Source organism: Pinus tabuliformis, chromosome J (genome assembly GCF_031772625.1).
Source record: "Pinus tabuliformis cultivar Carrire ecotype Pingquan chromosome J, CPIR1, whole genome shotgun sequence".
NCBI classification, from domain to species: Eukaryota; Viridiplantae; Streptophyta; class Pinopsida; order Pinales; family Pinaceae; genus Pinus; species Pinus tabuliformis.
In genome coordinates, this window is record NC_142295.1 from 487,737,766 (window position 1) to 487,752,780 (window position 15,015).

General features: G+C 38.1%; 1 protein-coding gene across 1 annotated transcript in view; it reads right to left on the reverse strand.

Annotated features, from left to right (window-relative positions):
• Positions 1 to 15,015, reverse strand: part of LOC149227921 (uncharacterized) — a 232,287-nt gene that overhangs the window by 161,035 nt on the left and 56,237 nt on the right. The window contains exons 5-6 of the mRNA XM_089380622.1: positions 13,867 to 13,932; positions 13,708 to 13,773 (exon numbers count right to left, since the gene is read on the reverse strand). Coding sequence (XP_089236748.1) covers positions 13,708 to 13,773; positions 13,867 to 13,932 — 132 coding nt within the window. The remainder of the gene's footprint in view (positions 1 to 13,707; positions 13,774 to 13,866; positions 13,933 to 15,015) is intronic.

Genomic DNA, 15,015 nt, shown 5'->3' on the forward strand with positions numbered 1-15,015 from the left:
GAATTTGGGCAAGGGTAACCACTAGATCTTTGATCAATCCCAAACAGGGCACCTTTTTAGAATCAAAGGTGTACAAGTCATGGTAGGATCTAGTTATGTCGAGTTTCAAATGGTCCATGATAGATTTTGGCATAAGGTTGTGTGATGCTCCTGAATCAAGCATACAATTATACAACATGGAATCATTTGTTTTAAGAGTTACATAGAAAGGAGGCACTATCTCATCTATCATGTCTGAACTAGGGCTAAAAACCAATGCTGGTTTTTCATCTTGTAGACTTATGACATCACCTTCAGCATCAACCGAGGTATTTTGTATCCATTTTGTGACTTGGCTTTTGTAACCAGGGTTTTTAGAAAGCTCTGACAGTGGAATTGGGATCTTAACCCTCTCTAATTCTTTTTCAACATTAAATGTCGTCAAAATGTTCTTACCAGTTTGGGTGGTATCAATTGACTGATCTAAGAGCTGAATAAGAGTTGTTTGAGCTTCAGCAGTTTTGGTACGTGGTTCAATTACTGGAGTTTCCTTTGGAGGTCTCCTAGGACCAGGCCTAGGCCTAAGATCATACCTCTTGTTTAATTCTGCAATTAAAAATTCAGAGAAAACATGATATTTAGAAACTTGTGAAGCTTCCTGATCTTCTTGAACCTGATTTTGTTGTGAGAGAGGAATGATGGTTGTTTGATTGGAAGAAGAATCCATACTATTAATATCTTCAGTAATTGTCATAGTATTATCATCAGGTTGTTGGTCATCTATCAATAGAGGAGTAGGAACCTGTTGATCATTGCTAGGTCTCTGAAGAATTTGTAGTGGTGGATTTCTTTTATACTGGCCTTGATTTTGATTTTGGGGTCTAGTAATTGTTTGTTTTATTGTTCTAGGTTGGGTCTCAATCTTTGAAATCCTATTGGATAGGTTTCTAAAAAGAAATGTTATTTCACCTATTTTTAAGTCTTCTGATTTAGTCTTAGAGGAACTAGAGGCTTCTTGAACAGATTTGAGTTTTCTTTGGGCCTTTTCTTCCTTAAGTTTTAAAGAAGTGGAGGATGGCCTATTTGATTCTACTTCTATAGGATTTGTTTGCATATCTTCAAGAGTTTTTGAAGTTCTCTCTCGTAGCATAACAGCAAAGTCATCATCAAAAGCTTTAGAAAATCTAGATTTAGCTACTGCTACAGGCGGCTTACAATCAGCAAGCATTTGGTGATAAGAGTTTATTGAATCTTTTGATAAAATCTGATACTAGTTCACCGAAGTTCCTTTTAAGCTCTTCAAATTCTGTGAGGAAGTAAAGAGGATCCTTTTTCACACCCCATTGATTTTTAAATATGGTTGTAAGCTCTTCCCAATTTCTAATGGAAGCTGCTGGTAACTGCCTAAACCAAATCCTCACATTTCCTTCAAGTGACTGTACAAACAATCTCATATAAACATTTTCTTGTTCAATATTCATGTTGTCTGCAAAGTCTAGGAAAGCTTGAAGATGGTCCTCAGCTGAGGGACCAGTTTCTCCATTGTACTTGGGAAGGTATTTTAAGTATCCAGCTGGGAATGCATCAAGGTTATTAGGTAAGACTAAGGCAGCATATCTAGCCTGTACAATAGGTCGAAAAGCCATGACAGCAGGTGGTGTATGAGGTGCTTGAGGTGTATGAGGTTGTCCAGGTGGAGTATGAGGTGTTTGTGTGGATGTAGAGGATGAAGAAGAAGTAGAGGAAGAAGATGGTGATTTAGGGGTTGATAAACTAGTTGAAGACTTCAAAGGAGTCTTAAGAACTAGCTTTGGGACCTATAAAGGAATACCTTCTTTTGTTTCAAAGAGAGGATTGGTATATATAGAGAAGGTCTCCTCAAATTGTTTAGAAGAAGAAGCTTCAGGTCGGTCAAAAATGGAAGGAAATGGATAGGTGGTAGGGGATATGAAATCTGTGGGTTTATATTATGGTAGATCAACACCCAACTCAGATTCAGTTTTAGGTGATCCTGGTGGTAGTGTGGGTATTGGATGAGATTCTAATGAATGAATAAGGTAGGCTGACTTAAAATCAACTCCTCTATTTAGAAGTTCAGCAACCCTAGGTGATAAATGGGAGTAATCAGGATCAGATGGGATATTACTATAGGGGTCAAATGATTCTAATTCTTCAAACTGTAGGACTGAAGAGGAAGAAGATGGATGGTGTCCCCTTTTAGAACTGGCTTTTCTCAGAAGCTTTTCAGGATCTGACAGAGGACTAACTATGTCAGCTTTTGAACGAGATCTGGTATGTTTAAAAGGTGCCAGCTTGGGAGTGTGGAGTCGCCTAGGTGAATGATTTTAACCTTTCTAAACCTTTAATCACCTTTAAAGGAAAATAATGAATGAATATCGTTGTCCCAAGGGAAACTTAAATGAAATTCGAATCCCCGGCAACGGTGCCAGTCTGATGTTGTACCTCTGAGATAGTAGTAGGTCAGCTACCAATGCCAGAGCATCTAAAATAATTGTTTTGGGGTTTTTGGTTTTAGTTTTGGAAGACCAATGAATGAAGACAGATGTAGAATTGAAGTAATTAATCCTTTGGGTTATATTAATATCTCAGCAAAGGGCTGCTATAAAGCTTTACATAGTGATATAAGTCAAAATAGTGGTGAGAAGAAGACAGCAAAAAATATGATTATCACAGTTTCCAGACTGTAAAACAGAACAATCATAAGTGTGAAAACCTTCTAAACTACATTCCAAAGGTTCAAGGCAGTATACTTAAGCCTACACAAGATGTTGATGATTTACTGATTAGAGGGGATTAGCTAAACAGACAGTTCATTAATCCATTCTCTTAATAGATGATCACTTCAGGAGCTTATAGGAATAAATTAAGACACAATTCTTCCTACCTAGATATCTCTATAAGTCATAAGCATATGAAGAAAGACATAATGATTGATAACTGGAAAAACTTACAGGATAACACAAACTGTGTAAAACCAGATTCAGAATCCTCTGCTTTGTATTAAGGTTCCAGAAAGACTGAGTACATTAAATGTCTACAAAAGCTTCGATTCAAAGGTGGCTTCCAGGTTCAAAGTAGAATTGACAGTCAAGACTTAACAAGCAATGAACAATGAATCTTGAACTTCGAACCCATGATAACTCGAGAAGAGAGTTATTTATACAATAATGAAACTAATAAAATATCCTAAAACTAATTGAGATTTATTCTAGGAAAGGAAAGATCTTCATGCAAGAAGATAGGGGCAGCTATTGAACTGCTTCTTGTTGTCCCTTTTATTCAAGTTGTGTTGGCTTTGTTGTTTGATATTTTGCCCCCTTAAGTTGCTTGATTGTTTGAATCCTTTGTGTTGGTTGACTCCTTCATTTGATCTTTGATCTGATACTCTTTAAACTCTGTAAATGTCCTTTGACCCTACTGAGTAACCTTTACTGTGTTCTTTTACTTTTACTGTGCATTTCAGGTTTTTACTGTGTTTTTCAACAGTAAATCCTTTTAGATTTTATGTCACATGGTAAAGTAATCTGATATAATCTTTGTATTTGTCTTCCAACTGTACGCAGGCTTTTTCCTTTGTAAGCCTGGAACAGGAGTCTTTACCTGCAAAACACAGAAACTGTTAAGAAAAACATAGGTGACAAAAGGTCTTCAATGGCTTTACTGAGCTTGAAAGGACATTGGAAGGAGTCTAGAGCATATCGGAAGGTAAAACAACGACTCTATTTGGTCGTAGAGGCTTATGGAGGGTTTACTGTGTAAAACAGGCAAAACAGAGCAAAATGGTGTTTTTTGCTTTTAAACGGAAAAACAGTTCTTTTTTGAATTATGGCGCAAAATGAACAGTGGCTATTTTGTCATTATGCGGGTGGCGGTTTTGGTTTTCATCACACCGCTTATAAGGCGTGGGCGGTTTTGGGAGAGGTCACCCGATATGGTTTAAAGCCTGACACGTAGCAAAGGACGATGGTGGAATACCATTTTTCGGGTGGGTAATGCCCATACAGAGAGCCAACCCGAAATCGTCGAGGGCCGTTGGATTTGAATGCCTTAGATCGGACGGTGGTGGAGCAAAAAAGCAGTACAGAGAGGCTCAACAATCAATTATGGCAGCAATGGCTTTATTATGGGTTAAAACTGAGATTAGCGGGGTTTTATAGTTAAACAAAGGTTTAGGCTGGTTCTTCGTTAAAATCATAAAAAACATTTTAACAAAGAAAACCTTCGCAAAACAGATATGGCGGACTTGAAATAATATGAACTTGGGCAGATAAATGGTGTCGGGTCCGGGTTCCCATCACGATCGAAGATCGCAATGGCGGAGGGTATTGCTATTAACCGGGTCTTGCGATGGAGGTGGATGCAATATGGCATGAACTGTAATATATATTGCGTCAGGTTCGTCGCGCATCGCATATTGCAATGCGAAGGGTATATGTTATAGCTAGGACTTGCGATGGAGACGGATGCGATATGACATGAAATATGAAATATACTTGCGTCGGGTCCAGGTCCATCGCAATCACATATCGCAATGCGGGGAGAGTGGATGCACGTTTAAGGGCTTGTGATCCACCGATGCGATGTTTTATTAAATATATAGTTTTTATAATAAAACTAAGGGTTTCGGGGTATTTTAATAAAGGGAATTAATAATATACAAGAAAAGGACCTTTTAGGGGTTTAATACTATAGTTAGCGTTAATATGAAAAGATGAGCGGAAAAGGGGAAATATAGGCAGAAAATCGAAATACACCAAGTATTATGCTTTTCAATAAGTTATTTGCCTTCACATATATATATCAATACCTAGGCTAAACCCCTTTTTGTGGGTTTCTCGGGTAAAAAGGGATTTTACATGGTAAAAAGGAATTTTACATGGTATTTTTCATTTTTCTTAGGTAAAAAGAAATTTAACCTGAGGAAAAGGGGTTTTTTATGGAAGATGAATGAATATGAATGTATGAAGGTAGGAAAGGGAAATTAGTAAATATAGGAATGAATGGGGATGGATGGGAAGTTAACTAATTGATCTTGTAGACCTTCATTTGCTTTGTGTAATTGAATCATGGACATAGAAACATATGGTAAAAGATGATAATGTACCTTTTGTCCAATGAATCATCAAACTTCTGCAACCTTTTTCTACTTACCCTTTGCTTATCCTATTATTTTTTCTTCACTTAATGGGTGCATTTAAGCTAGCAAACCCTTTTCCTTTCTTTTTATTTTACAAAAGCAAACTATCTAAATCTACCCTTATAACCTCCAAGGGCTCAGATTAAGCTGATGAGCACCTTATTATTCTCTACCTAACCATTGATCTGCCAAGATTAAACAATTTGGCCAGATTTTTATTCTCTAACTATAACATCAAATTTAAAGCATGAAGCAGTCAAGATTAAACTATTTGACTGTCATGGGTTGTGGCGTTTAAGACAAGCTGCACACAACCATTATTTTGCAGAAAAATAGTAGTGGCATTTAGACTTGCTCACTTTCAGAGTTTATTTGTTTTCTTTTCTTTTTAACCTAACATTCTCTTTTTGTCTTGATTTTTATGACATCTAACCTAACATTTTCTTTGATATGAACATCATCATCAAGATATATTTTTTCAAAAACATTTTATTCACTATTGTTATGTCCATATCCTAACTTAACATTTTTTCAAATATTCTATCTTATCAAAACCAAAAAATGCTACAACATCACCATTAAGGAACGTCACCTTGACATCCATGTGATGCATTTGCCATCCAATTTGTGCTTCTAATGAGATCACAGCTCGTATAGAAGTATACCTAGCCACAGGAGCAAATGTCTCCTCATCTTCTATCCCCTCCTTCTGAGAGAACCCCTTGGCCACAAACCTCACCTTGTATTTTTCAATGTTGTCATTTGCATCGTGCTTGATCTTGAAGATCTAGCGTGATCCAACCACTGCTCTATCCATCAATCTAGGCACAAGCTCCCACACATCGTTATGCATGATTGAGGTATATTGCTCAACCATCGCATCTCGCCATTGTTTTTGTGCAGCCTCCTGATAGTTGGAAGGCTCACTATCAACTAACTAAATGACTAAAGCCATGTAGCCAGTGTACCTCTCTAGTTGTCTCCGTTGCCTAAGGACTGTCCTAGGAGCTCCCACAAACTCCTGAGCATCACTGAGTTCTGTTGAACCTCACGGTTCCTCCTACCAACTATAGATGATGGAATATCCACCTTTGTGTCCTCCTGATGCATCTCTGTGATCTGTAGCATTTGTTGCTCCATACTCTGCGAACTCTCAGAAACTCCTGCCCCTGAGCCTGTGCTCGTACTGGTAACCATACCTGTGGTTGTCCTTGATCTTGTTGCTCAAATCTAGGAGCTTTTGCTGGCTGCTCACTCTAATAATCAGCTGCTGACAAATCTCTAAACCCCTCTTATGCCTTGTCCTCTAGGAACTCGACATCTTGTATGACTATAATCCTCCTAGCCCCTAGAATGAAAATTCGATATGCCTTAGAGGTCTCACTGTACACCACACAGTACCCTCTCTCTGCAGTCTGATCTAGTTTGGAACGTGTATCTCCCAGAATGTGACAATACACTAGGCTGCCAAATACCCTGAAATGACTAACATCTAGCCTCTTCCCTGTAAATTCCTCCTCTGGTGTTATCTTGCCTAGTGCGTTATGTGTGATCCTGTTCTAAATGTAGACGGCCATACTACATGCCTTTGCCCATAAGTAGCGTGGCAAATCCTAGTCATACAGCACTCATTTCCTCTGATACAGAATGATTCTTCCTCTCAACAACCCCATTATGTTGTGGGTTGTAAGGAACCATCTATTCTCTCTTGATTCTTGCCTCGGCACAATACTCTTTATTGTGTACTCCCCTCCATTTTCTGACCGAAGAACCTTGATCTTCCTGCTTGTTGCATTCTCCACTAGATTTTTAAACTCCTGAAAGCGACTGAAGACCTCATCCTTGGTCTTTAGGAAGTATATCTAGGTATTCCTGGAGAGGTCTTCAATAAAAGTAGCAAAGTACTCATATCCCCTGAGAGACTTTGTCGACATCAGTCTGCATATATCTTAATGTACTATATCAAGAACACCCTTCGATCTAGTGTCACTCCTTGGAAAAGTTGCTTTCACGAACTTCCAAATACACATCCCCCTGCAAACATCGTCATGCTCTGTGCTCACCTTCTAAACACCTGTCACCATCTCACAAAGTAATCTAAGTGTTGCATGATGTATATGGCCCATCCTCCTATGCCATAGCTCCCCCTGATCCCTCAAATTACTGTTGCTAACCTGTGCCTTAGGAGTATCCATCTACAACCTGTACAATTGGCCGCTCCTAACTCCAACCGCTATAGGTGATTTCAAATATTTGTGCCTAATCAAAACCTGCGCCCCTCTAAAGAGTATATCATACCCTTTATCTTGAAGGATAGATACATAAGTCAGGTGCATACCCTATCTTAGCACATGCAACACATCATGAATTAGAATTGGCTTGCCATTCTCCCTCTGAAACAAAACAGTCCCTCTTGCAATTCAGTTGCATTTGGACTTGTTTTTTAAATTTAGGTATGTTCTATGCTTAGCGCAATTTACTTCAATTTTTCATATTAGCCCAATGTCAATATTCAGATTAGCAATCACATTAGCATGATAGTAAAGTGCAAATACAACATAAACATAAACAACAGAAGACAATCCAAGACAAGAGGACACAAGATGTGGCACCAGCCAGGGACAAACCCCAATGTGGGGAAACCCTTGATCAATTCTTCTTATATTCTTCAATAGTTCAGCAGAGAGAGAGAGATAGTACAAATATACAAATCTGAGATTTTGTGACAGCAGTAGTAAAGCCTTGACCAGAGAGGTCAAACAGGACTGAATCTTTTATCCAAGTGGCATCAACAGGATGCTCATCAAACTGAGCCAAACATAGTCAAATCTTGACCCAAAACATCTCCCAGAATTCTGATGTCTTCTTGTTGCACTAGTTGTCACTGCTTCATGAGATAGGGCTTCAACATTCAGTCCTCTTCCTTCATACAATCAACAATGCAGGTCTTCAAGGTGAGGCTCCACCACTTGTGCAATCCTTAGAACAAGCATTTGTTGTTGGCTATGGCCTACGGCCTAGCCCAGCAGCAAGTTAGGCCTATGATCTTCAACAATCAATAATATCAACGCAGCAGTCTTGACCCAATCTGAATATACTGATCTGATCTTGGACTAGGACAGATTTCTTCAATGTAATGACTGAGGTTTGCCAACCTTATAAACAAACCTCATCAATAGCCTCAATATTGCACTGTCACCATACTTCTAGGACACAGTCAATAAGAGACTTGATGCTATCAACATGATGACTAGTTAGGGCACTTCTTGGTTGTAGCTTAGGGATCCAAACAGCCCTTAAACAGTAGACCCTAGCTCCTCCTTTTTGAGGATTCTTCTGCCCCTCAAGAACAACACTAACATGCCCAAACAGTCCTCAAATAGGCCACGCTGTCACCTACAGCAATGTGGCATTATGACAGCAGCTTAGATGACTGTAACTAGGTCTCTTAGAGCTGCATATAAGGGCTTCTCCTACTGCAGCTTAAGGCACAACTAGACAACTGCTTGAGACCTCCATTTGTTGTGGCTGGAACCTCCTTCTTTGACTGCGGCTAGGGCAGATTAGGACTATGGATTAGGGCCTTCATGAATTATGTATAGAGCCTCTTACTTGCTGCTAGTTAGGCCTCCTTAGACTGCGGCTAGGGCACCCTTAAGTCTGTGGATTATATCTCTTCCTTAACGCTACTAGAGCTCTCCTTTAACTGTGGCCAAATCTCTCCCTTACCTGCGGCTAAGACTCTTCCTTACTGCGGCTAGGGTAAGGCAAGATCTCCCTCCCTTTAGGACTGCGTATAGGGCAGCATTAGCCCTTCCTTGACAGCGGATTAGGGCACAACTGAACAGCAGCTTGAACTCCTAGTTTGGATTGCGGCTAGGGCATCTTATTATAATGGCTAGGTCTCCATTAAGACAGCGTATAGAACCCTTCTTGACTGCGGCCAGACTATCTCCTTTCCTCCTGCATCTAGGGCTTCATCATCTAGACCTCTCTTGCCACCAAAACCCAAAACGAGTGGAGAGAGGTCATGAGTGAAGTAAGTGACAAATGACTTGAAGTCCTCTTCTATTTATAATAAAATGTTGAGGATAGGTTGGGGTAATTTGGCTGCTGGTCAACCTTGATGAATTGTCACATGACACAAATAAATTCATATCGCCATGAATACATGTTGGAATCGGATGATCTTTAGATCAATCCTACACCTCTCGACAAGGAATCCAAGAAAAATATCAGCGACCATAAATAAGAAGACCCACATGAAGTTTGGCCCTAGTTGCCAATTTTAACATGGTTCCCCATCCGAAATCTAATGTCCTCCTCCCAATGTTATCAGAACCGAACCGGTGATCGAACCAAAAAACCTTGTGGACCGAGAACAGGTCAGAACCGATTAAAAAAACAAAAACAAAAAACCGTTTTACCAGAAACACATAAAATATTCATATTTTAAAGAAAAACATATATATTCATGTGCATCCATCTGAATCCAAACCATTTATATACAAATATGCAAAAGTTTTCATTTACATAGCATGTAAGGGTGCACATAACCAAGATAGCATCGAGTGCAATCTATCTCTGAACCGAAAATACATCAACAAATATGCTCTAGATGGCCTCTAGCATCTAAAAAAATCGTGCTACAACAAATGCCCACATATCATCAAATCATTGCCTATATTTGGGTCTTCGCCATCAATATATCCATTTAGGCATTAAAATAAGATAGAAAAAGCGTAGCATGTCATGTCAAGATTTTGTTTGAGTGATGGGTACATTTTTAGTAGAGTCATGGTAGAGGTGTTTGACAACCAATGCCACTATCATCAAAGTAAATAGAGGGTTTGGTGCTCTTTACTAGATACTAGCTACATACCTTCGTACATGACAATCCAATGGAAATGTTGCAACCCCCCAATCCTAAAATCTTGAAAAATTGTTAAGTCTGCTAGATTTTGAGTGAAATCTAAAATTCGACTTTCTCCATATGAAATCCAACAAAGTTGGAACCACTCTCAAACATCCTGAATCATTTCATGGTAATGTTAAAATTTTAAGTAAAAGGATGAAAATGAAAATTTAAGGAAAATGTCACTTTTACTTTAAGAATTTAACATTACCATGAATTGCATAGCAATACTAGGGCCATAGGCTTGATTATTAGGCTGAGGGCCATAGGCTTGAATATTAGGCTAGCCTAGGGGAGAGTAAGAAGTGTGCCAACTAACTAAAAAATAAAAAAGGCAATTTTTTTTTGCACAAAACCAATCGGTTCAGTGAAATAGGCCGGTTCGGACTGGTTTTGCCTCCAAACCGGTCGGACCAGTTGATTTTTCCAGAACCGGTTCGGTTGCGATAACACTACCTCCTCCTAATAGTTGGAGAAGTACTCACTAACTCCTGTCATATGAAATGACGCCCCACTGTCTATGACTCTATATACCAGAGTCCCTATGAGGTCGAGCTAGATAGGCAATCAATAAGTTTGAATTCTTGATCGATCCTGCTGGAGAGCTCATCTGCACTCACTAAAGTTGTTGCCTGCTTCTTTCCCTTCTTTGCAATCTTCTTCCTCTGTAGACAACTGTTGACATGGTGGTCGAGCTCGTGATAACCATAGCATTTGACCTTGGAAAGGTCATTCTTCTTCTTCTCACCCTTTTGGGTTCAATCCCTTGCTGGACCCCTTTTTCACTTTTTCTTTACCGGCCAGGGCCATGTTCTCCTACTACTCCTCAATCTTCTAAGTCCTATTGTTGCTGCCACTAACAAGACTAAATCTCAGCTCCACCTGAGTGAAATCGCTCCATAATTGATCCCAACTTGATAAGGTGTCTTGTCCATTAATGACTTGAACGAAGATATCCCCTTGCTTCATGAAGCCAATAAGGGCTATACACACCATCTCGTCATCATCTAGTTTATCTCCCACTGCAGCTAACTCGTCCTTTACCAATCTAATCCTGGTGAGGTAACTTGTAACATCTTCACCCTTGTTCATCTTTGTATTCCTCAACTTTTCTTTGAGAAGTAGCTTCCTATTAGTGGTAGCATCCTGGAACAATTTCAAAATTGTGTCCCACATTTTCTTTGTTGTATCCAACTCAGCGATATGCGGAACTATATGGTCCTTGACTCCATCAAGGATTATCCTCCTTGTTTTGGCATCTTCCTTCTTGTATGTTGCAAGTTGTGTTGGATTTGTTGGTACGGCTATCACACTGGTCACATACTCCTTGAGACCATTTTCTTCCAACAAGGTAATTTTGGCTTCCCAAACACCAAAATAAGAGGCTCCATCCAATTTGTTTTGATCTTTCAAACCAGCTGAGGCCATTTTACAAACCCTCAAAAATATAGTGAAACCCAAATAAACTGAAGAATATTATTAGGAACGAATTTGGTCGCTGAAATTTAATTGCGGGAGACACAATTACACTTGTAATAATATATATTTTATTCAATATTCAGATGATGGATTGCAATCCCTCGAACGGTATGCCTAAATAGGCAGTGACTGGTCACGAGGTTGATTGGTCACAACTTTTGACCATAAGCCCTTTCATAACTAATATTAATAAACCCTCGGCTTTTCTCTTCCTTTGTCTGCACAGAGCCTTCTTCTACCCTCATATCTACTCTAATGCCATGTCAAATTTTTAATATTGTTGCAGTTACTGGTTATTATTAAGCTATTTGTAAGGATCGTTTGTCTTCAATTTTATATGCAGCAAATATTGAATAAAGCACTACTACAACTTCAAAGTGAAATAAATAAACCATGGGAACTGAGAAAATATTGCACACACACAAAATAATGACCACCATCGAACAAATGTCCTTGGAAAACCCCTGAAGGGAAAACTAGAGCAGCAAATGAGAATTTTTATTATTATTCTTCAACAAAATCTATGATTGAAATTTTACGACTACTTGTTGTAAACTGGCAAAGCTCTGGTAATTTATTTTCTCCAACTACCAGCACATAGAAATACCTCGAAGAAACTCAGCCTCCCTCTGCAAGATAACTCAGCCCTCCTAAGATAATTTGGCCTCCCTTTGCAAGATAACTTGGTCCTCCTAAGATAATTTGACCTCCCTCTGCAAGTGCATACAGCCTCACATGTGCAGCCCTCGCTGAAGGAAATTCAGCCTCACGACCTCTAGTAAACTCAGCTTCCTCTAGCAACTAAACTCGACCTCAACTCTCGGCCTTCCTAGGAAGAAATCGTGCTCAGAAACTACCTCTTTCTCCCATACGTGTGAATACAAACTCGACCTCCAAAGACCCTTGCGCACCAAGATAAAAATTAAAATTAAAATTAAAAAGATCAAATCAGCCAAGGAGGGTTCGATTATCTAGATCAAATCCAGTTGTTGTATGCATTTCCTTAGTTGGGCCATTTTCCCAAGAAGGGAGCCCGAGTAAGTCCTAAATCTTAATGAAGAACTATGATTGGGTAGAATTTGATGTGTCACTTATTTTGTAATTAAGATTGGTATATTTTGCTTTCACTAAATTTATTGTGTTAGGAACCTAGCTATGCAATTAATCAGTAGATTTGTAATCTGCTAAGAATTAAGTATCGGGGGATAGATTTGCAGGAAATTCTAACAGATTGTACTCTTCTTCAATCCCATTGACCTACTTTTGTGGTCGTTTGTTGGACATTAATGAAATTATCTTATCTAACCTTATCACACTAATGGGAGATTTTATAATTCTTTTGTTCGATAAGGTAGTTAAGAAAATTATGCCATTGATTTTGTGGTATTTATGACTCTCGTTGCTAGTGCTTATGGCAGTTGCTCTTGAGGACACTCTTTTGTTCCATAAAAAGCTCATCTACATATTATGTTTATATTAAATGTTAATTAAAACATGTTTTACCAAAAGGGAAATAAACAATATTGCATTTGATTAATGACAATACATTTCTTCAAGGGAAAAAATCATCTCAAACAGGTATATCATGTATTAAACCTAGATGACTTGCTATAATGAAGAAAAAGTGCTCCTTATCTCATATTTATAGTCAATGTTTGGTTCTGTCTTTATCACCCTTCACCACACCTCTTTTTGGCAGTTGGTGGTCCCTTTTGATGGGCTTTGCATGAGAAGCACAAAATGTTGGATACTTAAAAAAAACTTAATTGCAGGTTTAAAAGCATACAACTTACCACTGCAAAAAGGACAAACGATATGGCATACAAGAATTTAGAAAATATATAAATGGAAGTTAAAAGTTATTTAAAAAAAAACCATGTTGGATTTGGACAAAATTTCATAATGGCCATTCAAAAGTGGAATAAACAATGATGTCTTACTTTGTAAAATTTTATAGTAACATTGGTGGAATTGTCATATGCCATATAAAACTTGTATATAGAGTAGAGATAAATCACACAAGAGATGCAAGACTAATAACTATCAGCCACTATTTATCAAACAATTGTGCTTGAGAACGAATAAGATGAGATTTAGTGTTTTTTGCTAAAATAGCTCCAAGTAGATTATGAAAATGGTTCTTTCAAAAAACAGTAAGTATTAACAAATAAATTACCTTTGGGGTTGCTATTTTGACCTCAAGAGTCCTCCCTTGTAAAACATGTTGACCTGCCATTGCTTTCTACAGTCATTTGAACATATCAGTAAGAGAAATCATTTGCCAAGAAAAAATGAAGCTAGCAATGGTTAGAAATTCTCCTATGCAATCCCTTACCTGTGCACCTTCGTAAGAGGAGAAGGTAACATATCCAAATCCACGAGATTGTCTTGATACACGATCCTTATTAACACAGTAAACACAATACTTTTAGCTTTACAAACTATTGAAAATCAAAATGTTCCAACATGTCATAAAAGTAGTAATTCACATTTTGAACATGGAACATCAAAATCTTAAATTAACTTTTGTAATAGACATATTTATCTTGTAATGAAGTTTGCCATACCTTATCACATTACTATTTTCCCTTTTTTGGTAATTATCAAATGTTTATTACCATATTCCATATATTTGCCCATGGTGTCTTGCATACAATGTACATTCTGATATTGAAGAAAACTAAGATATCTTGTGAGCACCATTCATTTATCCTTGAAAAATGTGTTAGCAACTCTCAAGCAGGGGACTCCTTAAGCAATAGGCATTCAAACAACATGAGGCACAATTTTCTCATAAACAAGATATAATCCTCTATCGAAGACAATAAGCCTAGTCTTTGTACTTTTCAAGCTGTGGGAATCCATAAGCAATAGACATTCAAACAACATGAAGTATCCTTTGCTCATAAACAAGATATAAGCCTCCATCGAAGACTATAAGCCTGGTCTTTGTACTTTTCATGACAAAAAAAAAATGACTACAAGAACCTCCCATAAAGAGATTGAAGAAAGATGAAGGCTCCAAAACGATCAAAGGCTCAAGTTACCTGTTGACCACACTTTGTCAACAATCCAAGGAAGCAGGGTACAAAGAAGTGAAGAAAAATTTTCGAAGATCAAAGTCATCAGCCAGCACAATTATATCATTGTAAACCCAATTTCTGCAAGTTGTATTGTAAATGATGTTAGTATGACCATTTAATTATGTAACAACACCTAGGTAAGCCTCTGATTTTGGCAAAGAATTTCATCCTAGGAAGTTTTTTAACCTCACCGAATTATGTGTGTTTCTAAACACGGATAATCGACAGAGTTTTTCTTCCAGCTTAAACCCCAAAGCTAGGGTGGAATTCATTGACAAGGTCTTAGGTGAGTCCTAGTGTTATATCGAGTCTATTGTAAAAGTGTGTTTGGGAATAATTTTAGCACATTTGGCTAAATTATTTTATTACAAGCACACTTGGTTTCATACTAAATCATATTG